We start from the raw sequence: 24280 nt of genomic DNA, 5'->3' as shown, positions 1-24280 counted from the left end.
AGTGCCTGCAAATTTAAAAAAGAAAATGCAAAAAAACCCTGCAAACTGAGGAGGAACTGTTTCTTTACCAGGATTGCGTTTTTCTAAATAGGTACAATCCGCCTGCCCACAGCAAGGCATTTTCTAGGAAAAACTTCAGTATTCACAGGCCCTCAGCCAGGAGAAAGGAAAATACACAAATACAGCGTAGTATATGTTACTTTATACTTCATCTGCCCAAAACCCAAGGCTCCAAAGCAGGAAAACACAAAAACGGTTTCTCATTTACGTGATACCAGGCAGGTAGGGAGAGCACGAAACGAAGCTACCATCGGTGCAGAAGAACCAGTTATCCCACAAAACCGGGAGTACTCCGAGGGCAATCAGAGCAGGTGAGTGAAGCCCACACAAGAACACCGTAGCATCAGATAGGTACTATTTTCAGCGTCAGACATGACAAGGCATTAGGTTGACCATGGATCATTCGCTGTAGCAACCATCAGTGACTCGTGAAAAATCGGCTGTAGTGGTCACTGATTTCAACCTTGAAAGTGGATACTTGGTGTTTCCCACAAACGCCTTTATTAAAACATCGGTGGCGGAGCCCAACTCCGTCCTCTTCAGCCCTCTCTGACCTTCATGATTTCCGACAACTCCCATCTTCCAAGGTGGTCACACACAGCCTGCTCCCACCTGTGGACGCTCACCTCCCACGGTCTCCAGCCTTGCAAACCTGACATTATTCACGTCCGTGGGGCACAGGCACGCTCTCCTGCCATCCAGGTCTTTATGACCAAAATGCCATCGAGTCACTGCCAGTCACGTTTTGAATATATCCTCTGCCACTACTTTGGGCTACTTTCCATTTTAAACCGTGAAATACAGCAAACATAGAGAATAAAATATACTCAAGTCTCTGCACTTAGACTGAGCAAAGCTATTAAGGTGTTACCGTATGCTTCAGATCGATTTCAGAAGAAAAAGAAAAGATTTCAGATCCAGCTGACACTTCCGTGCCCGCTACCTTCCCTCCTCCTTTTTTACAAACATGACTTCAACTATGTTCAGTGTGTCCCCAACTAAACCATGCAGCTGCCTGGGACTCATGCAACACAGATCTAGCCAATGAGATGAACGTAGAGGCTAGAAAGCCATCCTTTCCCAAATAAAAAAGCAAAGCCTCATCAGGAAAGAGCCCTTTGCTTCCCACATCTTCCTGCCTGGAATGTGGATGTGCGGTCCGGAGATACAGCATCTGGTTTGTGACCAAGAGGCAGCAATCTGGAGATATACTCTCCTGTTGATGGACATCTAGGCTCTTTCCACTCTAGGGCTATTAGGGATAAAGTTGCAAAGGACATTTTCTGTACAGTTCTTTTGTGGACCTACTTTTCATCTTGGATAAATACTTAAGAGCAAAACTGCTGGGTTATGAAATAGGTATATGCCTAAGTTTTAAAGTACCTATCAAATAGTTCTGCAAAGCAGTTACACCATTTTACGTTCCCACATATTATGTTTTAATATCTCATAAATCGCCCCTCCTTATTCTTCTTAATCTTAGCCACTCTGTACAAAAACTTAGGACAGTAAAGAATTCTTTGGGGGTTTTGATTAGAATTGTATCAAACATATAGATGAGGATTACTTTAGAGAGAATTTATGACATTTATGGTTATGTACATACTGTCAACAATTAAAGGGTTAGATTCAATTAGCTAACGATTTGTGTAGTAGACTTTCTGCATTTGTTAAAGAGACAAGGCCCTAATGGTCTTAGATTGCCCTCCTAGGACGCTGGAAAGGTTAGACTAGCATCCCCCAGGGAACTGAAGAGCTTTTCTATTCTATCCTCTGGAAAAGTTTACGTAAAATAGGGATTGCTTGGGTTTGGTTGTTTAGGCTTTATTCTTTATTTTTTCAGATGAGCAGCAAAGCAATCTTCAAGATGTTGGGTTTCTCTCTGGAATGAATTTTATGGTTCTTTTATCCACTGAATCAACGTAGCTGGGCTGTGACAACTTGGCTGGCCACCTCCCAGCATTGTCCTCCTCTTCCTGGAAGCTGATGGGACCTCAGGTGTCAGTTGGGTCCATCGTGTCCTGAAGACAGACCATTTCTCACCTCCTTTGCAGGGTAGAAATGTTGCCCTCTTCTCCTCGCAGATCCTGGCTTAAAAGGTCAATTACAAAATATATTTGGGGACTGCCTGTGTTTTAAAACTTTGATAAAACCAATCTCTAAAGTTGACTGTGGATTAGTGCTTTTATTGTGGCTTTATGTTCTGACTACTGATTTAATGACTATAGGGCTATTTGTTCTTGAGTAAATACTGGTAATTTATATTTTCCTAGAAAACGGAGTTTTCTTTTTTAATATGAAATTTATTGTCAAATTGGTTTCCATACAACACCCAGCGCTCATCCCAACAGGTGCCCTCCTCAATGCCCGTCACCCCCCCCGCCCTCCCTGCCACTCCCCACCAACCCTCAGTTTATTCTCAGTTTTTAAGAGTCTCTTATGGTTTGGCTCTCTCCCTAACTTTTTTTATTCCCTTCCCCCATGATCCTCTGTTAAGTTTCTCAGGATCCACATTAGAGTGAAAACATATGGTATCTGTCTTTCTCTGTATGACTTATTTCACTTAGCATAACACTCTCCAGTTCCATCCACGTTGCTACAAAAGGCCATATTTCATTCTTTCTCATTTCCAAGTAGTATTCCATTGTATATATAAACCACAACTTCTTTATCCATTCATCAGTTGATGGACACCTAGGCTCTTTCCATAATTTGGCTATTGTTGAAAGTGCTGCTATAAACATTGGGGTACAAGGGCCCCTATGTATCAGCACTCCTGTATCCCTTGGGTAAATTCCTAGCAGTGCTACTGCTGGGTCATAGGGCAGATCTATTTCTAATTTTTTGAGGAACCTCCACACTGTTTTCCAGAGCAGCTGCACCAGTTTGCACTCCCACCAACAGTGCAAGAGGGTTCCCGTTTCTCCACATCCTCTCCAGCATCTATAGTCTCCTGATTTGTTCATTTTGGCCACTCTGACCCATGTGAGGTGGTATCTCAGTGTGGTTTTGATTTGTATTTCCCTGATGAGGAGCGACGTTGAGCATCTTTTCATGTGCCTGTTGGCCATCTGGATGTCTTCTTTAGAGAAGTGTCTATTCACGTCTTCTGCCCATTTCTTCACTGGATTATTTGTTTTTGGGGTGTGGAAAACTGAGTTTTCAAATATATGGATGTAAAATTGTAACATTTCGTTTTTAAATCTTGTCTGCATCTACTTGTCATGTTTGTTCCTAATATATATGGATTTTTTTTTCTTTTTCTTGATCAGCTTTGTTAGAGGTTTCCCTATTAGTCTTTTCTCTCCTCCAGAAGTCCTGTGGTTGAGGACACACGCATTCTCACCTCCCTGTCTCCATTGGCCACTCTTTTCTATGACCTCTTAATTACTCTGTGCTGCATATACCATTTCATCAGATCTTCCAGTTCCTTCTCCCTTTCAGCTGAGTCCAATCTACTATTGACCTTGCACTGACCTGATAATTTAAATGAATACCCAAACAGTTTCAAAGAGTTCTATTTGGTTATTTTTCAAGTACTCCTATTTTCTATCATAGTGTTCTTTTTATTATGGGATCTATTTTTTCATGTCTTTTTTTTAATGTTTAATTTTGAGAGAGAGCGCACCCACGAGTGGGGGAGGGGCACATAGGGGAGGGGGGAAAGAAGATCTGAAGCAGGCTCCCTGCTGATAGCAGTGAGCCCGATGCAGGGCTCGAACTCACAGTCCACGAGATCACGACCTGAGCCCCAGTACGATGCTCAACCGAGACTGAGCCACCCAGGTGCCCCTCGTGTCTTTGTTTTTAATGACACTTAACTAATAATGCCTTTGAGTTTGATGCAGTATTTTAGTTCTTGAAAATACTAAGATTGTCACAGCACTTCTCATTCTTCTGTGTAATCCACATCTCAGACTAGAAGCTCCAGTTCATGTTAGAATTTCACCAAGGGAAGCACACCACTGGTCTTTTCTTTCCTCAACTTCATAATGGCATCAAGCTTTCATCTCAAAAAGTGTGTGTGGGCGTTGCTCAGCAAGTACAACATTTCCTTTCAGAGATTCATTTTGCTTATGGGACGTTTCCTTATTTTTTCTCCCCACACTCTGTTCTCAACTCTTTTCTCACCATTGCACTGTTTTCTCCATAGAGCAAAACTTTCCAGCATTACCTTTACTTTTTCATCTTCACCACTTTCAAGACAACCAACCAGCTGTAGGGTCTAGAATCGGTCTGTTGTAAGCATACCTTGTTCTACTGTGAATTTAAAGAAGAACATATTTATAAGACAGCTGTCAAAAACCAACAGAAGACTCTAGATAAAGTCTCCCGGTTTTTCCTGATTTCTCTGCAGTTCATCATCATTGATCATCATCCCGGTGCAAAGCACCAGACTCATAGATATTTTATAAAGCAATAAAAGAATCGTACATCAGTGATGTTATTATGCTTCATTGGAAACAGCTGCTGTGGGGGGAAAAATGCCATAAAAAATTGCCGAGTTTCTGATATTTTTATTTTGAAAGATTCTCGGAGTGTTGAATTTTTTGCTGACGTTGCCTTGTTCATACTGCAGTGCTTGTCATTAGAATTGCAAATGACAGAGAGTTACCTGGGTTTACAAGTCCCAGTACGATACCAATCCCGGAGCTAGCCCAGGTAACCATTTTGTCTAATTTCTAACCCATGATGCTATGGGATGTGAATTCTAATTGAAAAAGCTTTGCTTTTTGTTGAGATTATCATCAAAGAAGATGAAATGCAGGAAAAAACAGAAAGGCTCTAAGGTCTCATGTTGGCAGTTCAAAAACAGTATTATAATCGTATTTGATTTACTGGCACAAAGTATACACGTGCCAGATTGATTAAAGAAGCTACACCTGGTAGTCATAGGCCACCTATGTCACCTAAAAGCTGCTATGACGCCAAATGGAAATCATTTGAGAGGGAAAAAAAATCCATTTTAAATCCATTTAATCCATTTTAAATCCATTTCAGAGATCTATAAATTAAAAAAAAATCTATCTCTTGGAAGAAATGAAGAGTTTATGTACTTTGAACAAGAAACCACCCATCTGAGCCCCCAAAAAAGGTAGGTAACAAGGGTGCCTGGGTGGCTCAGTTGGTTAGGCATTGGACTTCGGCTCAGGTCATGATCTCACCCATTCGTGGGTTCGAGACCAGCGTCAGGCTCTGTGCTGCCAGCTCAGAGCCTATTGTCTGGTTTGAGGATTCTGTGTCTCCCTCTCTGCCCCTCCCCACTCACACTCTGTGTGTGTGTGTCTCTCTCTCTCTCTCAAAAATAAACATAAAAATAAAAAAAGGCAGGTAAGAAAGAAGTCACTATTTCCTCTTAATTTATTTGTCTCTGGATTTCAAAGCAGAGAGATGAGGAAGAAGAAGAAATGGCACAACATAAAGGCGTGTTTCTGAAATGACTCTCTGAAGAACTTGAGAGACGGAAGATACTTTAGAGATCATCTAGTCTCCAGGTTCCTAAATGTCGAATGTCAATGCACAGACTTGCACCAGGCTTAGCGATAAGGAACATCAAAGTGGATTCAGTCCCCTAGTCCTCCCCAGGAGATTCTAATCTAGCAGATCTGGAAGGTTTTATTTTACTGAAACAAAGTAAGTTTTAAAAGAATTCAGGGAAGTCGGGTGTGTAGCCAGGCTGGCAAATGTTGATTTAATCGAATGGGACAGCTGAGATCCAGAAGGGTTAGGTGCCCTCCCAAAGGGCCACAGGCTTGTTGGTGACAAAGCCAGGACCGGAGTCCAGCTCTGCAAACATCACGTCCACTGCTTTTCCAAGACAGCAGGCTGCCTGGTCAATCTGGGATACTCCTCTGTTGTTGTAACCTGCCGGGACCGCAAATGCATCTCCAGAGACCAACGGAGCAACCAAACAGTAAGGAATACACAAGATGGAGTCAGAAGACCTGGGCTCAAACCCAGTTTCACCAGCTTCCCAGACTGGCAAATCCTTTGAGACAGCCTTCCCATCTGTGATATGGGAAGTAGTCCCTAATGACCACTATGAAATGGCTGTCAAACAAGACCATAGGAACAAAAGTGCTAGAACTTTTCTGGGAAAATAAAAACAGAAATGGGTATGAATGCTAAATTTAGAAATAAAAATATTTTAAAAATATAAAGTATAAACATGAAAAATCTATAGCATAAAAATAATTTGGAAACTATTGTCAGTTTCATGTAAGCACTGAAATGTCATTTATACCATACTGTTTTGAAAACAATCTTACATTACACAAAAGCTTTTTGTCCTTGAAATCAGGCTCAGGAACATTTTTTTTTTATAAATTTTTTTTTTTTAACGTTTATTCATTTTTGAGAGAGACAGAGTACAAACGGGTGGGGCAGAGAGAGAGGGAGACACAGAATCCGAAGCAGGCTCCAGACTCTGAGCTGTCAGCACAGAGCCTGATGTGGGGCTTGAACCCACGAACCATGAGATCATGACCTGAGCCAAAGTTGGATGCTTAACCGACTGAGCCACCCAGGCGCCCCAGGACTAGGAACATTTTAAGTTTATGAAATACAATCAGGACTACTTTCATCTTATGGATTTCATGAAGCTTGTAAAATTTGTTGAGTCATTATACGAACTGTGTAACAAGGTACAAAAACATGATAATAAAGTAAATTTTAAAAATGTAAACACCAACATCGCAGCCGAGGGGAGATCTTCCTTCACTTTAATGATGTCACAGAACGCTAACGCGCCTCATGCTGAACTTCAGCTGAGGAGAGTTGTTGTGTTTTGGAAAACATCAAATTTTAAAACCAGAGGAGATACTTATTTTAAATTTTTTTCCCACAACTTTTCCTGCTTTCTGTTTCCAATTAGCTATTGGCTAATGAGTGCTCTCCCAAAGCATTCTCAGTGGTGAAAGACATTTTACAACGCAGCACATTTTACTGTAAATCTGCCCAAGACATTCCCAACGTGGAGGAGCCCTTTCCCTGACATCTGACCGTGGATCCTTGTTTACTGAATGGTCCGCGATATCCGCCAGGGGCCTTCCCCTCCACCCTGCCTCCAACAGAGAAGGTTCCAGGTCCTCGCAAATACATGCATCTGCAAAATTTCCCCCCAGTTTGGGAGATTAATGGAGCTAGCCATTTTTATCCTGCGAGAACATGTAAAAATCAACTATATACTTTTATGGAACAAACGAAAGAGACCAAGAATGAAAAATATGTATGTGAAACCTTTCTGGAAACTTCCAAATGCTCTATAATCTAGAAGAAGGGTTAAGTTATTTTTAACAGGTGGCCTGGAGAAAGAATATAAGTGGCCATTAATGACAGACAGTAGACTTTTGTATAGAAAAAACTTCTAAAGTCTTTCTTCACATATAAGAAGGGAGTGTCCCCTGGAATTGTTTGAACCACCTGCCCGAGTTCAGTGTTTCCTCTCTGTACCTTCCAGTGCGATGTCCGAGCTCCAGGGGAGACCCAGGTGCAGTTCCCAGAGGCTCTGCAACCTTCCCTGGGGGTCTCGCCCCTCGTCCCAGAGGCCACTCCCTGGTCAGATTTATGGGATCCACTGGAGAAGGAACTCCCGGCCTCCTCAACGCATCACCAACTGCACACTTACATGTCTTAAGGAAAAGCTCTCAGTCCACTTAAAAACATAATTAAGAGGATAAAATATTGATTTATCAGCTGTTTTAGTGGATGATTTTTTAATATGGAATTCATTTTGCATCTAATAATTTATTTTTATTCCTGGCTGACTCAGAACAATGCAATTTTATTCATAAAAAATGAATGAGGAGGGAAATCCAGTCGGGCCCGGGAGCTTGGTTCTCTGGATTAAGAGCCTAGTAAGAGGGATTTTATTAGGTGTGTCTGTCGGCACTGTAGAGCCTGGGAAAACAGGCACATTTTCAACCTAGAGGCTAAGCTTGATGCATCTGTAATCTGGAGGACAGAGGACTGATCATTTTGTCGCCTTCCATGGGGCAGAGATGCTCAGGGACACCGCACCTAAATGACTTCTCAACACATCTGGACTTGAAACTTCGAGCAGGTCCTGGCACACCCGGGCCTGGGAAGAGCCCGTGAAGTGCACAGATCATCATCAGGCTCACTCACATGCAGGGCCTTATGAAGTCAGACGCTGAAACCACTTTCCCCAAAGCCCGGTTCCAACCTCAGAACTCAGGAAGTGTTCTCCCGCCTGGACCACTTTCCCGCAGCCCTGGGGCACCACCCACAATGCTCACCTAGTCACCCATCCCAATTCTCTCTCCTTCCTGTCCGGTTCATTCTCTGTCCTGAAAACCTTTCCCCGGGCTGTCCGCAACCTCCCAGTTCCTCTGTAAATAAACACGTGTGTATCTCAAAGCTTGGCACACAAGAAACCCTCTACCTCTGCCTGGTCCCTGCCATCTCTCCCGGGACCCCGACTTCCCGCAGGCCCTCCTGAGGAAGGCCCCTTGTCCTCTCGCGTCCTGCCCTCAGGAAAACCCCTTCTCCTTTAAGCTGTGCTACTCAGTGCTATAGCCCCAGAAGGCCGAGAGGCTGGCCTCCCAGCTCACGGAGGTGCTGGGGCCTGGCTCCAGCCCTCCCACCCGCATCCCTCAGCACCCTCGGGGAGGACTCACTGCTCCCACAGTCTCAGGACTAATTCCACACTGACGACCCTCACCCTTCACCCTACTTTTTGAAGGGCCCCTTTGGAAATTTTACAAGGACGCGTTTGGAAATTTTAACGTGACCACACCCCACTTCCGGGCCCCACATTCTTGTCCCTCTGTCCTGCTTTTCCACCTGTCACTTGACTTCCTGTTGCCATCAGTCTTTCTCAACTTCTCCTCTTCCCCCGCCTCTTACCTGCGCCCACCAGCCCAAGTGCAGCAGGCAGCCCCCCACTAGGCACCCCTCACAGCGGCCAGGGGCCCCACAAATCCTCGTCATGACGCTCCTCTCCTTACTTAACCTGCCAATCACTTCCCTCCCCGGAACCTTATCCTCTGGCTCTGTCTGCAAAATCTTTGTGTTTCCAGGAAAGCAATTTCCCTCTATCCTAATAGAAACTCATTTTCAAACGAAGTAGAGAAAGAAGAGTCCAAACTGTTAAACAAATGTGCTTTCAACAGTTTCAAGTTCTGTGGAAGCTACCAGCCTCCCGGGAAATAGTAATTGTCAGGAGTCCTTTTAGAGAAAAGGGGAGGGTGCTTTGTAATTAGCATGTTAATTACTTATATGATAATAAGGCATTCCATTGCTTTTATCACCAAGTTCTGAACTATTACAGACAACGAGGTTGTACTGGTCGAGGAAGCAGACAAAACGTTAAATGAAATCACGTATTCAACATGTTTCAGGCAATGGGTTACTGAGAAACTTCAAGGAAATAAAAGAATTATTTGAAAAACATGTTTTTTATTCTTCCCAGTGGACACAATACTCACTCTACTCAAAACTGGTTTGAGTGGCCCGGCAGCCAGTGCAACCACCCCTCAGCCTTGCAAATGCCATGTGACATCAACCACATAAATGGAAGAATGACTGCGTATCAAGGAGAGGAAATTTGGGAATGGTTAAAACAATTCGGTAGCTTCTAGGGAGACTTCTTATTTCTCTACTCCATGAGTTTCCCAAATATCTGGGCCAAAAGCAAATGTAGTTATCCAAATGAATTCTTAGATCTCGAAAATAACTCTACAAATGTTTATCCGGAACTCAACCCCCCAAGGCAGGTTTGTCCAAGAAAGGATACTTACTTGCAAATTGTAGTCTTGCAGAATTTTAACCAAGGAGTCTCTCAAATTGGGAATCTCCATTCCTTCCTTAATACGATGAATCAGGAGAATTGGGTCTACGTGCGTGCCAATGTTGTTTAGTAAGCCAGTAATAAATGCTGCAAAATAGCACATGCAATAATTAGGACATAAGCAGTTTACATAGTGCAGTTTTAGGCCAAAAGTGACTCAAATAAAAACTTATTTCCTTTATCTTTTTTAAGCTTATTTTTATTTATTTTGAGAGAGAGAGAGAGAGAGAGAGAGAGAGAGAGAAAGCGGCAGGGGGGGGCAGAGAGAGAGGGAGACAGAATCCCAAGAGGGCTCTGCACTGTCAGCCCAGAGCCCAATGTGGGGCTTGAACTCCCAAACCACGAGATCATCACCTGAGCCGAAGTCAAGGGTTGGACGCCTAACCGACTAAGCCACCCAGGTGCCCCCAAAATTATTTCCTTTAAAGGAAGTGCTAAAACCATTTAAATTGCTGAATTCCCAAAAACTAACTTTCTTTTCACTTCATGACATGAAGGAGAAGCCCCATGAGTTAAAAACAGCTCGAGAGCAGATGAGGACTTCAGAACACAGCCTGCCATGCTGATGCCTAACATTTACACTATGAGTTTACACTATGGCTTGGCTCTCGCTTTTCTCCAATGTTCGGCAAGGTAGCAGTGTTGTTTGCCTCCATTTTACAGAAAAGGGAAATGGGGTGGTTGCCTGATTCATCCAGGGCCACATACCTAGCAAGTCAAAAGCCAAATTCACTCCCAGGCCAGACCCCGGGCCAGGTCATGCTGTGCTCCGTTTCACCCACCCTGCCTCCTTGAAGGTTGGTAAACCACGACTTTCTCACACTGAGTTAGATTCTCAAAGATGCACGCGCATGTGACAATCTACATCTGCAACTGACTTGAACCGCATTATCCTCTTGCATCTCTGATAAAAAGACAATCCCGAGAGCAGTTTCTAAAACTTGAGAGCCTTGGAACAGAGAAGCCTTCTTACTAAAATAGCGAAGGGAAGGGAGCAGACTTTGAACCACTGTTGCCAGTTTTGGAATCATTTCTCGATCTTCAAAAGAGGGCCTGGGTTACTGCTGGGTGACTGCGTATTTCTTTCCGAAATGGGAGCCCTGGAGGCGGACAATCCCGTGGCGGCGACACACTCATGCTCCTGGAGCTGCACTGAGGCAGTACGGCGGGACGGAGAGACCGCCAGTTACTGTCCCAGCAAACATCCAAGGACCGTCAGTGTCTAGTGACAGTTCTAGGGGTCCATAAAAAGGCACTGGCAAGGGCTTTACATTTTCAAAATAAAGGCCCCTGTATACAAATTGGAAAAACAAAACTCAGCCGGATCACATTTACTGAGGTTGGTATGGTAGGTAAGAAGATGTTGACGGGGACACAGTGAATATCATCAGGTAAACCACCTGTTTTCCACATTCAGGTCATGCAAAGTGATGGGGCCCCAGGCTTCTCTGCGCAGGAGAAGCACTGGAAGTCGTTACAGTGTACTTAGCCTATCTTTATCACAGATACTTCGCCCTATTTTCCACCCAGTGGGTCTTGAGATCATTCTTACTCTAGATGTCACTGGCTGTATTGAGAGATAAGAGGCCTGATCGCAGATGGGCTTTTCTGCTTACGCGGTTTGTCGATGGAATATAAAATCAGGTCTTCCCAGAGTTCTCCGTCGTCTTGCTCCTTGGCGAATTCAATCGCTTTATCAACATCGTGCAACTCCTCCGTGATCATCTTCAGGGCACTTCGGCTATTGCCCATTCGGCCTAGCAAAGATGGGAGAAATACTTCATTTAGGATCTTGTTTTTTTTATTAAATTTTTTTTTAACGTTTTTATTTATTTTTGAGACAGAGAGAGACACAGCACGAATGGGGGAGGGTCAGAGAGAGAGGGAGACACAGAATCCAAAGCAGGCTCCAGGCTCTGAGCTGTCAGCACAGAGCCCGACATGGGGATCGAACTCACGGACCGTGAGATCATGACCTGAGCCAAAGTTGGACACGTAACCGACTGAGCCACCCAGGCGCCCCTAGGATCTTTTAATAAAACATTTTTAAAGAAATCGTCTACCTCTTGTTTATGCATCTCTGGTCTTGAAGGCTACTGTTTTCTCATGTGACATTAGCCTTTACTATTTAAACACAGTGAAATAATGAATCTCCCTATTTACTGGGTGTTTCCTTTGTGGTAAGTACTCATGTAAGTGCTTCACATAAATTACATCATTTAACCGACACTATAATCCTACGAGGGATGTTCTAGTAATATTTCTGTCTTACGGAAGAGGACACAGAAACATTAATAACTTGCCAAGATCATACAGCTACTATGTGGCAGATCTGAAATCTGACCCAGTCTGTCAGATTCCGACTTCCCTCTGACAGACGTGTATTTCTTTTGGACACGTTCATACCCAGACACAGTTAAGACTTAAAGGTCCTGGAGTCATTCTGCCTCTTGAGGTAGCTTTGGATTTACTCTTTTGATACACTTTGTGCCAAATGCAAGTTCAACTATCAACTACCTCATTTCCTTCTCTCCAAGTTCAGGGGAAAGCCTTCCAACTGCCCTCATTAAATGAAATTTTTACCAACTATGCTTTTATTCGGTTATCTTCACACACTTTGCCCGTTGATCTACTGGTATTTTAATGGCTTTAACAGTTTCCACGAGTCTTTAATACAGTGCATGTAGAAAGCTTTACTCAGAGGCGGGGCTGCAAGTGCCCTGTGGCAGGAACCAGTAGCGGGTCTCGAATCCTCCTCGTTCTGAGCCGCCATTATCCAGTGATAATAGCTGGCCTGGGAATAAAATGAGATCCCAATCTGTCGTACCTTCTATAGCATCCTGTTTGTCCTACAAATATTATTCCCATTGTCTTAGGTCTTAAAAATGGTTAATTTTTAAAATATGTGTAGGATTTTAAAGTTTTTATAACTTTAAAAAAGGAGATTATGTCTCCCTTTGTTAAGTCCTCTACTTCCTTGTCTGCTAAGACAATGTGACCTTGTGACAAAAATCGACCCGACTGGAGTATTTTTGGGGAAGAGATGTTGGAGAAACACCTAATGTCTGAACTCTGTGCTTATACCACAAATATCTGCATAGAGCTTCCTTGGGAAACCTTCAGGAATCCACCCTGCTTCTTTGCAAGTGGTTCATTTAGGGGGAATGGGAAAGACAGTAGGTCCTGCGCCCTTGGTACAAAAACTATGACACATACGGAGGCCATGCCAGAGGCCTAGGGGCAACTCAGAACTAGATTATACCAAACAGTTTTCCTCTCTCCAAAATGTCCATATTCAACCGCATTTTCTCCGGTCACTTAAAGTGTGATTACTGACAATGAACATTATTTTCTACCAAGATCATGGTAAATAGGCTGACATTTTTTTTTTATTTATTTTTTATTTTTTTAACGTTTATTTATTTTTGAGACAGAGAGATACAGAGCATGAACGGGGGAGGGTCAGAGAAAGGGAGACACAGAATCCGAAACAGGCTCCAGGCTCTGAGCTGTCAACACAGAGCCCGACGCGGGGCTCGAACTCACGGACCGCGAGATCATGACCTGAGCCGAAGTCAGCCGCCCAACCGACTGAGCCACCCAGGCGCCCCTGACATTTTTTTTTTTTTTTTACGTTTATTTTTGAGACAGAGAGAGAGATAGAGAGCGAGCGCATAAACAGGGGAGGGTCAGAGAAAGAGGGAGAGACAGAATCTGAAACAGGCTCCAGGCTCTGAGCTGTCAGTACAGAGCCCGACGCGGGGCTCGAACCCATGGACCACGAGATCATGACCTGAGCCGAAGTTGGATGCTTAATCGACTGAGCCACTCAGGCGCCTGGCTGACATTTTTTTTTTTTAAATAGACAAACTCGCCAACCCATCTACAGTTTATTTGTGATGTGTCAGCTGATACAGTCTGGTTTATTACACAAAACGAAGATGTTATCTCAGTAGCATTTATTAAATAACGTTTCCTTCGCTACTGAGCTGTGAAGTCTCCTTTTCCATATGTTAAATTCTTATAGGGAATAGGCTCTAAGCTTTGTGTGACCGTGGTCTAAAGCTGATGTCCATTCTTAGACAATTTACATGACACCATTGCCCCGTTGTGTAGCTTGCAAGGACCAAAGGGAGTAAATGCTACTTACTCAGAAGATAAATTGTCTCTTCCACAAAGTTTCTCTGTTGACAGATCTCAAGAGCCTTCAAACAGAACAGGGTAAAAATGTTACTCTGGCTTATCAGGCAAGAATAAATTTCAATAGACTCACTTACACATAGATGCTCGAGAGAATTTTTCCATTGCTTCCCTTTAAAAACAAAAAGTGAACAACACCCAAGTCTTAGGTTTTGCTGGTGGCTGGCCTCACTCGTTTCTCAGGTGCCGGACTGAACAGAATTTAACCGGTAACGTATTTGAAATAATGCAGAACCTTCCGTGAGCAAAGACAGAAGAGAAGGACTTTCCCACCAGGCTTTCTCTTGATGTGACTTCAGGTTTCTTCAGAGCACTGCTCCCCACCTAATTCCCAGTCACCGCTTTCAGCTCCCTGTCCCTCCACCAGAATGCAAGGTCTGGGAAGGCACTGCTGTTCATCGCGGCACATTCCCAGCACCGAGCGGACCACAGCTCAGTGGTCTGATGCACAAACAAGCACACAGATCAGATATTTCCTGCTGGCTCACAGGGTTTGAAACAGAATGCTGGGCAAGGGTCTGTCAAAAGCTGAGAGGGGAAAAAACCATATGTGACCATCAAGAAGCATCAAAAAAGAGATCAAGTAAAGAAACGAGGGACTCCACAGGTGACTGCATTTCCTTAAGCCTAAGGAAAAAGACACACCGTGTCCATAAATACTTGCATACTTGCGAACGGGCTGGCACACATTTACCAAACAGTCTACTGGGCACTGGAGGGTCACGTCGGATGGAGATGTGAAGGGGACGGTAGTAAAGATAATGCTGATGCTGATGTCGTCAGGGAAGTTGGCTGGGGGCAGGGGGGTGGGGGGGGAGAGCTCTCCTTGCAAGGAGGTAGCACGCAGCCGCTGCACTCCAGGGAGGCTCACAGAGAGCCAACAGCACACAATCCGTGACCAGGGAGGCACGAATAGAGGGCCAGATGCACAGACACGGGACATGAGCTCCGGTTTATGGAAGAGGTGTGGCATCAGAACTGGGTGCGGTATGAGGAGAGGTCACCCAGAAACCTCATCTCCCATCCCACCTACATGTGTAACCTTCCTACTGCGCTGCTGTGCTCTGACAGCCAAGAATCTTCGCTGGGGCCTACGAGACATCCATGATCTGCTCTGCCTTCGCCTTTCTGGGCAGCAACACCTCACACTCCGCTCACCCCTCCCCTGCGGTCCCTTGGCCTGGAAGGCTGCCCTCCCTCCCCCCAACCCCTCCTCCCCACCCCTTCAGGCAAATATTCCTCGGAGCCCCCCAGCAGGCCAGACCCCAGGTACTCAGCCTCGGGGCAGCCCGCACACTTCTTCCCCACGATGACCTACCAGGCCGTTAACCATCCCTAACCGCCTGCTCTCCGCAGCCCGGGACCACGTGCCTCAAGCCCTGTGCCCTGCACGATGCCTGGCTCCTAGTGGGTGTGCAGGAAATCTTTTTTTTTAAACAGATGGAGTAGGCAGAAAAGGTTTCAGGAGGAAGATTATTGGGTTGCGTAGTCATTTAAAAACCCAATGGTTGGGTTAAAAAAGCCAACGGTTGTTTTACAAACAAGAACAAGGCGATAAAAAGAACAGAGCAAGTTCAGCAGCTCTTTGGGCTAATGAGCCCTCTTGGAAAATGGCAGCAGGATCAGGTTTGGAGTTCTGATTTTTGACTTAAAATTTTTTGTGTAGAATATAGATTTAAATGTGCCTCTGGTTAGAGATTAACAGCTAAAAAGGGAGGAAAAAAGGCTGATCGTAGAAATCAATGTTGGAGTGGGGGACCCTAAACCAAACATTAAAGAAAGGAAAAACAACCCTTGCTTCAGAATGACAGGGAGGAGTTTGAGGTACACAAATTATTTAAGTGAGGAAACGAGAAGACTAGAAGGTCACGATGAAGAGAAACACTCTTAGTTGGATGGCCCACAAGATTCCTTTAGCAGTTACATGGCAGGGGCACCTGGGTAGTTCAGTAGGTTAAGCATCTGATACTTGATCTCGGCACAGATCGTGATCTCACAGATTTGGGGGTTCGAGCCCAGCATCACACTCTGCGCTGACAGGATGGAGCCTGCTTGGGATTCTCTCTTTCCCTGTCCCTACCCCACTTGTGCTGTTTCTGTCTCTCTCAAAAAAAAAATAAAAAATAAAAAATAAACTAAAAAAAAATTTAAAAAAAAATGTTATGTGGCAGAGGTGTTACCCCCCAATATCCTTTACCCATTTTCTGTAGTAATAAGATTTCTGGTGGGTGTATGACTGCTCAGAATTTAAAAAACAGCCTTCCTAGCCACAGGGGAGTGGTGTGACTAATGTCCCCCACAGAGATGAACCGGCAATGTGGCAGCTTCTGGCAATCTTCTTTAAGAAGCAATGTGAGTCAACGCTTTTTCTTATTTTTCGTGCTTTCACCCAATCTTCTCCCGGAAACATGAATGATACTATCTTATACCTCCAGCTCGAGGTCCTACAAGGTGAGGGACCAGGAGAAAAGACTGCGTGGCGGCCACCACCGACAGGGGGCTCTGCCACCTGGACTTCTATGTGACAGAGAACTTGACTTCCATGTGGCTACTCTGTTGAAGCCACTATTATTTTGGGATTTTTATCGCTTATAGCTGAACCTAATCCTAACTAACACCTAGAAGATCTTCCTTTGTTTTGATCAAAAACACGATTTACCCTATCTCTATACCGTCAGGTCCATAAATGAATCATCATCACAAACAATGTAACTTTCTTACGGATTCCTTACCCTTCTGGGATGTTCTAGAGCAGAGACAGGATACACATGTGAGCAGTTAAATAGTGAAAGGAAACAGCAAACAAATATGAAGTCCAGAGGACCGGGGACCATTCCAACAAAAAGTTATAAAGAAACCAGCTGAGGACCTTGACTCCTGCGAGCTGCTAGACAGATGGACGGCTTACGGCTGGGTGAGACTATGTTGTGCACAGATAAACAACAAAATGTGATATGACCGGACAGGTAGAATGTTTAAAGGAAGATGGTGTGACTAAAGAGTATACTGCTTAGTTTATTACCAAAAGGTATCTATAAGTCAGTTTCATACTGGGAAATTTGCTGACACTGAAGTATCAGAAGTTTCCGACAAAGCCATCTCCCCTTCTCTTGAGCATTTAAGAACATGTCTGTCTCAAACCACACAGGCTTTGTAGCCTGAGGACTCACCTGAGCTGTCTAAGACAGCAGTCTCTTGCATGTAGCTATTCAAATTCAAATTAAAAATTCAGTTCCTCACTAGATGCTTTTCTACCACCTGACTGTCCCACGTGGCTCCTGGCTATCTTGTCAGGGCAGCACAGTTTCATCACTGTAGAACATTCCACAGGATGATGCTGCCAGCTCTGTTTGGATATTATGAAAAATGACAAGTCATGTGGGAAGAAACGTCTAAAGGCAAGTCTGAAGTCAAGAATGGTCTGGAATGCAAGCAGATGTATAATAACAAGCTCAAAGATAATCTGAGTCTCTGAAATTTGAGTTTCCCAGATTTTTAAATGTTTTAGGACTAGTTTTTGACAGTATCTGAAATTTTTCTTCTTTTCTCTTATATGAGAGAGCAGAGACTCTAGAAATCTCTACCAATTCTGAGTAAACTGTAAAAAGAAAATATTTCTGGTACACAGAATTTTTCTATTATTGACATAGTGCATAAAACCATGTTTCCCTAGATTCTTGAATGTTCTTGGGCCACAGTGCTCCCTCTAGAGGAATCAGTAGGGAAACTAAGATTTTTAAAGCCAAAAGGAGGGAGACAGAAAGACACAGAGACCAACACAGACACAGACAGAAAGGGAGAATCATAACAAAAGAATCATAAGAAAAATAAAAATAAAATGACAGAAGTGGAGTAAAAAATGATGCAGAAGTAATGTTTTAATTTCCATTTTCCTGATTTTATATAAAGGCAAGGAACAGAGTGAGAAATTTGGGGGTAACTAACAAGAACCTGATCATCTATAAATTAAATAATAACTTCCACCCAGACTTGACCCGGCCATCATTTATCCAGTATACTCTTTAAAGGTCACTAATGGGAATCCATAAACTTTGCATCTCCCAGCTTTATTCCTCCAAGTTCATAAATATTGCCACCTTATAAATGCCATAACAAATGAGGGAGATCGTAAATTCAGTTATCAATTTCCAAAGCTGCACAGCTGATATTATGCTTTTATCTATTCTAGGCATAAACAAATGAGATTTGTAAATAAAAACTAGTACCTGTTGGCAATTTAGTTTAAAAACTGATGTCTTTTGGGGCGCCTGGGTGGCTCAGTCAGTTAAGTGTCTGACTTCAGCTCAGGTCATGATCTCGTGGTTCGTGGGTTCAAGCCCCGCGTCGGGCTGTGTGCTGATAGCTCAGAGCCTGAAGCCTGCTTCAGATTCTGTGTCTCCCTATCTCTCTGCCCCTCCCCTACTCATGCTCTGTCTCTCTCTCTCTAAAAATAAATAAAAACATTTAAAAAATTAAAAAAAAAAAACTGATGCCTTTCATGATTCTTGCAATACTAAGGATTATCTTCATTACCATTGCTATTATTTTAATTAACATTTTAAACCTGAGAAATGATTCCTCGCTGTCCTGGAAAGACTAGGGCATCTAACTTAAGAGATCTAAGTTCCAAGTCTGGGCCCTCTGACTTATTAGCTCTAGACTGGGTTTTGTTTCTTTCAATTCCTGAAGACTCAGCTTGTTGGGGATAAAATGACTTTATCCACCTACCTGTGCTTTTGTAGAGATTAAATAAAAATAAGGTACATGAAAACACGGCACATGTTATAAGGCACAATGGAAACATAAACGATTTTTATGGTCTTTTAAAATTGCTGTCGATGTTATAAATAACTACCACCTCTGTATCTTCTTTAGAAGGAACAACAGTTTCATGAAAGCTTATGATTAGTTTTAGAATTTAGGAGTTGTGGTGATTTTAAATCCTGAACTCTGGTCTTTGATAACTATTGCTGCCTTGTGAATGCCACTTCCTTAGAGGGCTTCTGATGTGATGTCAGAATCTCTATAAAGTTTTTGGCCAAATATTATCGATTGTGGGATTTCAAGCAATACAAACTAAGTTTGACTGGGATTCTTGAAGATTTCACCCAGCCATCATTTGAAGTCACTCTACCTCTCAACAATTACCCAAATCCCCACAAAGGCAGAGAACCAGAAAAAGACAGAACTATTCTGCCAGAAGTGAATTATCAACAAGAAAGAGGGGGTCAACATGTTTTGAATAAAGTCCTGAAACGTTAGGCCCTTCCCAGTTAAATTAAAATGAACACCAAAATACCACCAAAGCATATTTATAGGACTAAACATCTATCCACTCTTCTGAAACAGAGATTTCTTTGGTGGGGGCATTAAAAAATTTAAGTTCTTAACTTTGTATTTAATAGAAAATGATACAAATTTACTGAGTCTCTCTTTAGACAGAACAAGTGCACCTTTACTCATGACCTTGACTTCACAGTTAGCATGCTTGGCATGCATTTCATGGGGGGCAAATTTGCTTTTTATAAATTGCTAGCTTTTTCAGGTTATAATTAAATATAGAATGAATTCATTCTTTTTCAGGCTATAAGTAAACATACAAGGATTTCTAAGATGATTAAATGTCTATTAAGTTCTCATTTCTAGGGAAAAAAGAATGAGATCCTTCATGAGTTACTAAAGTGTATCTTCTTTAAGATGGCATTATGTACCTGAGCAAGGATAATGATATATTTTTGTGTGAATATACAGATGGATATACACAATGGATCCTGACGAAAGATAATCTCTTATGAAGAAGTCTCAAGGATTTGTAACAGGAAAGCTCATCTAGAAAGTTCTAAAAAGGTAGCTTGTTGACTTGATTATTTTTAATGGCATGTCTCTACCATAACCAGCTCTAATTCATTTTATTCAAAATTCTCTTTCAGTGGAAAACATGAGATAACTTAAAAAAAAAACCTACTTAAAACATAATCAGCTTCAATATGCTTCTGTTGAATTCATTTACATGCAACTGGCTCTTCTCAGTGGATCAGGGAGAAAAATTCTAAAAGGTCTATATGATGCTCTAAGCAAGTTCTAGGTATTACAAGTGCCATTCGTAGGTCTGCAATTTTCTGAGGCTCCCCTTTTAGGTAGAACAGCGTGCCTTCTGTTGAACACTACTAGACTGGAAAACGCCTGATGGGTTGAAAGGGTGAGAAATGCCAACATCTTGGGATCTGGGTGGTGCCCCCACACCTGAGTTCTGTGAATGAGAAGGAGCCCGGGGTGGCGGCTGGTCACGGCTGGCTCCTCAGACAGAGACCCACACCCAGCGTCAGTCCCTCCTCCTGGAAGCAAATGTCATTTCCTCAGAAAGTGAGATACGAACGGAGGGGCACTGTTCAAAGAGTAAGAGTCTCACTTTCGTCCTCTAGATTACAGAGTCTGTAGCGAGAAGAGGGAAACCTCTCTTTTATTTTGTAGAGTAAGATGATGATTTCCCAATTTTTCTTGGGAAAATGTCTTAGGACCCAAATTTAAAAGGTTAAAAGTTTTTCATCAACTAATATGCAGGCAAGATATTTTTTCATTAAGTACAGATTTTGAAAATCACCCGAGCTGAAATTGGTTCATAATAAATCCAATACATTTATCAACATGGCTGAAGAAGCAACTCTAGATGTGGTCAGTGCACATCAACTGCATTGCCATCCATCAATTCCTTTAAGTTTTTATTTATTTATTTTGAGAACAAGTGAGAGACAGAGACAGCATGTGAGTCGGGGAGGGGCAGGGAGAGAGACTCCAAGCAGCCCCTGCACTGTCAGTGCAGAGCCCAATGCAGGGCTCGAACCCACAAACCATGAGATCATGACCTGGGCCAAAACCAAGAGCTGGACACTTAACCAACTGAGCCACCCAGGTGGCCCTGAATCAACTTCTTAATACATATCTCTTAGGGTCAAATACATTTTTATTTTGTTTTGTTGATACATACAGCTGACTAAAAAGTATTTGTTACCTGGCCATCTGGTTTAGTGGTGACAAATTCCTTCAGTTTTTGTTTGTTTGGGAAGACCTTTATCTCTCCTTCTATTCTAAATGACAGACTTGCTGGATAAAGGATTCTCGGCTGCATATTTTTCCTGTTCAGCACATTAAAGATCTCATGCCAATCCTTTCTGGCCTGCCAAGTTTCAAAAGAGAGATCAGTCACGAGTCTTACAGGTCTCCCTTTATTTGTTAGGGCACGTTTACCCCTTGCTGTTTTCAGAATTTTCTCTTTTTATCCTTGTATTTTGCCAGTTTCACTATGATATGTCGTGCAGAAGATCGATTCAAGTTACGTCTGAAGGGAGTTCTCTGTGCCTCTTGGATTTCAATGCCTTTTTCCTTCCCCAGTTCAGGGAAGTTCTCAGCTATTATTTCTTCAAGTACCCCTTCAGACCTTTCCCTCTCTCTTCCTCCTCTGGGATACCAATTATGCGTATATTATTTCTTTTTAGTGTATCACTTAGTTCTCTAATTTTCCCCTCATACTCCTGGATTTTTTTATCTCTCTTTCTCTCAGCTTGCTCTTTTTCCATAACTTTATCTTCTAGTTCACCTATTCTCTCCTCTGCCTCTTCAATCCGAGCCATCGTCGTTTCCATTTTGTTTTGCATTTCGTTTAAAGTGTTTTTCAGCTCCTCCTGACTGTTCCTTAGTCTCTTGATCTCTGTAGCAAGAGATTCTCTGCTGTCCTCTATACTGTTTTCAAGCCCAGCGATTAATTTTATGACTATTATTCTAAATTCACTTTCTGTTATATTATTTAAATCCTTTTTGATCAGTTCATTAGCTGTTGTTATTTCCTGGAGATTCTTCTGAGGGGAATTCTTCCGTTTGGTCATTTTGGATAGTCCCTGGAGTGGTGAGGACCTGCAGGGCACTTCCCCTGTGCTGTGGTGTATTACTGGAGTTGGTGGGCGGGGCCGCAGTCCGACCTGATGTCTGCCCCCAGCCCACTGCTGGGGCCACAGTCAGACTGGTGTGTGCCTTCTCTTCCCCTCTCCTAGGGGCGGGATTCACTGTGGGGTGGCGTGGCCCGTCTGAGCTACTTGCACACTGCCAGGCTTGTGGTGCTGGGGATCTGGCCTATTAGCTGGGGTGGGTAGGCAAGGTGCACAGGGGCAGGAGGGGCAGGCTTAGCTCGCTTCTCCTTAGGTGATCCACTTCAGGAGGGGCTGTGTGGCAGCGGGAGGGAGTCAGACCCGCTGCCAGAGTGTTGGCTCTGCAGAAGCACAGCGTTGGGTCTTTGTGCGGAGCGAGCAAGTTCCCTGGCAGGAAACGGTTCCCTTTGGGATTCTGGCTGGGGGATGGGCGAGGGAGATGGCGCTGGCGAGCGCCTTTGTTCTCCGCCAAGCTGAGCTCTGTCGTCCGGGGCTCAACAACTCTCCCTCCTGTTGTCCTCCAGCCTTCTCGCTTTCTGAGCAGAGCTGTTAACTTATGACCTCCCAGATGCTAAGTCGCGCTTGCTGTTGGAACACACTCCGTCCGGCCCCTCCGCTTTTGCCAGCCAGACTCGGGGGCTTGGCTTGGCCGGCAGGCTGCCCTCCGCCCCGGCTCCCTCCCGCCAGTCTGTGGAGCGCGCACCGCCTCGCCGCCCTTCCTACCCTCTTCCGTGGGCCTCTCGTCTGCACTTGGCTCCAGAGACTCCTTTCTGCTAATCCTCTGGCGGTTTTCTGGGTTATTTAGGCAGGTGTAGGTGGAATCTAAGTGATCAGCAGGACGCGCGGTGAGCCCAGCGTCCTCCTACGCCGCAATCTTCCCTATTCTCCTGTTACCTGGCCATCTGAATTCGGGAAGATACCTGTAGATGTTAGACAGCATTCCAGACAGCAAGAAGAACCACGGGAAACAACACTGGTTCCCTTGGATTGCTCAGTTTCTAGTACCTACGTGGTAGGTATCAACTGTGTTGAAAGAGCAGGCTCATGAAACTTACTAGTTCATGTGCAGTCCTAACTAGAATCTTGTACGTAGTCATTTATTCACCCACTCACGATACAACAGACATTTAGGAAATGTCTAATGAGTGCTGGCTGCTGGGTTTATCAAAAATGAGTGAGACAAACTCCTTGTCCTTTAAAGAATGTACAGGATAGTGGGAAAGAGACTAGCAATTTATTATAATTATAATGTTATGTAGCATAAGAGAGAAATACAGAGACGCCAACGATGTGGATGTGGAAAGCAGACAGGGTGCAGGACCTAAGTTACTGACCTTGAGTCTGGGACAACCGCCTCCGGCTTGGGGTAGCCTGGGTCTCCCTCCTAGGTTGCTCTGAGGCCCCACTCTGACCCTGGTAAACTGACTCGGACTCCCGATACCATTTTTTTTTTTCATGTTTATTTATTTTGAGAGAGAGAGAGGGTGTGAGCAGAGGAGGGACAGAGAGAGACACACAGAACCCAAAGCAGGCTCCAGGCTCTGAGCTGTCAGCACAGAGCCTGACACGGGGCTCAAATCCACCTGAGATCATGACCTGAGCCAAAGTTGGAAGTTCAACCGACTGAGCCACGCAGCACCCCGCTGATACCGTTTTTGCTTGATGGTTGGTGGAGTCCTAGACCCCGGATTAAACCTTTATTCCAATTAAACCTGGAGCAGAAATGCTCTAACTCTTCACCAAAATCTTAGCCAACAGGACCTCCAGTTCTCATCAGGATGCCCCAGCATTAAGTGTATGGGATGAGTCTGTCACTTACCTTTTCTTTTCTTTTTGTTTAAAGTTTATTTATTTATTGAGAGAGAGAGAGAGAGAGAGAGAGAGAGAAAGAGAAAACACGTGAGTAGGGTAAGGGCAGAGAGAGAAAGAGAGAAGAGAGAGAGAGAATCCCAAGCAGGCTCTGTGCTATCAGAGTGGAGTCCGACTTGGGGCTCCAACTCACAAAGTGCAAGATCACGATCTGAGCTGAAACCAAGAGTTGGACGCTTACCCGACCGAGCCACCCGGGCGCCCCTGTGACTTACCTTTTCAAGTGGGCAATGGGTACTATCTCGGAGAAAGGGAAGTAAGTTTGGTCGATCATACTCAGCATAAAGGCTAATCTGCTTTTCATGGTAGCGCTGCCCCTTATGATGGTCTCTCTTGAAAAGTTTATGCAGATACTAAAAGGAACGAAGGAATACACCATGAATATGAGAGTAAGAAAAACAATACCTGTTTACACTGCCGT

At 43.8% G+C, this 24280-nt stretch overlaps 1 protein-coding gene across 1 annotated transcript in view; it reads right to left on the bottom strand.

The window, feature by feature from the left end:
- Positions 1-24280, bottom strand: part of VPS41 (VPS41 subunit of HOPS complex) — a 186729-nt gene that overhangs the window by 6069 nt on the left and 156380 nt on the right. Inside the window, exons 22-25 of the mRNA XM_042914682.1 lie at positions 24075-24212; positions 14022-14076; positions 11488-11628; positions 9822-9958 (exon numbers count right to left, since the gene is read on the bottom strand). Coding sequence (XP_042770616.1) covers positions 9822-9958; positions 11488-11628; positions 14022-14076; positions 24075-24212 — 471 coding nt within the window. The remainder of the gene's footprint in view (positions 1-9821; positions 9959-11487; positions 11629-14021; positions 14077-24074; positions 24213-24280) is intronic.

Source organism: Panthera leo, chromosome A2, assembly GCF_018350215.1.
Source record: "Panthera leo isolate Ple1 chromosome A2, P.leo_Ple1_pat1.1, whole genome shotgun sequence".
NCBI lineage: Eukaryota > Metazoa > Chordata > Mammalia > Carnivora > Felidae > Panthera > Panthera leo.
The sequence above is the reverse complement of the archived record's forward strand: the minus strand, read 5'-3'. Positions and strand labels throughout refer to the sequence as shown.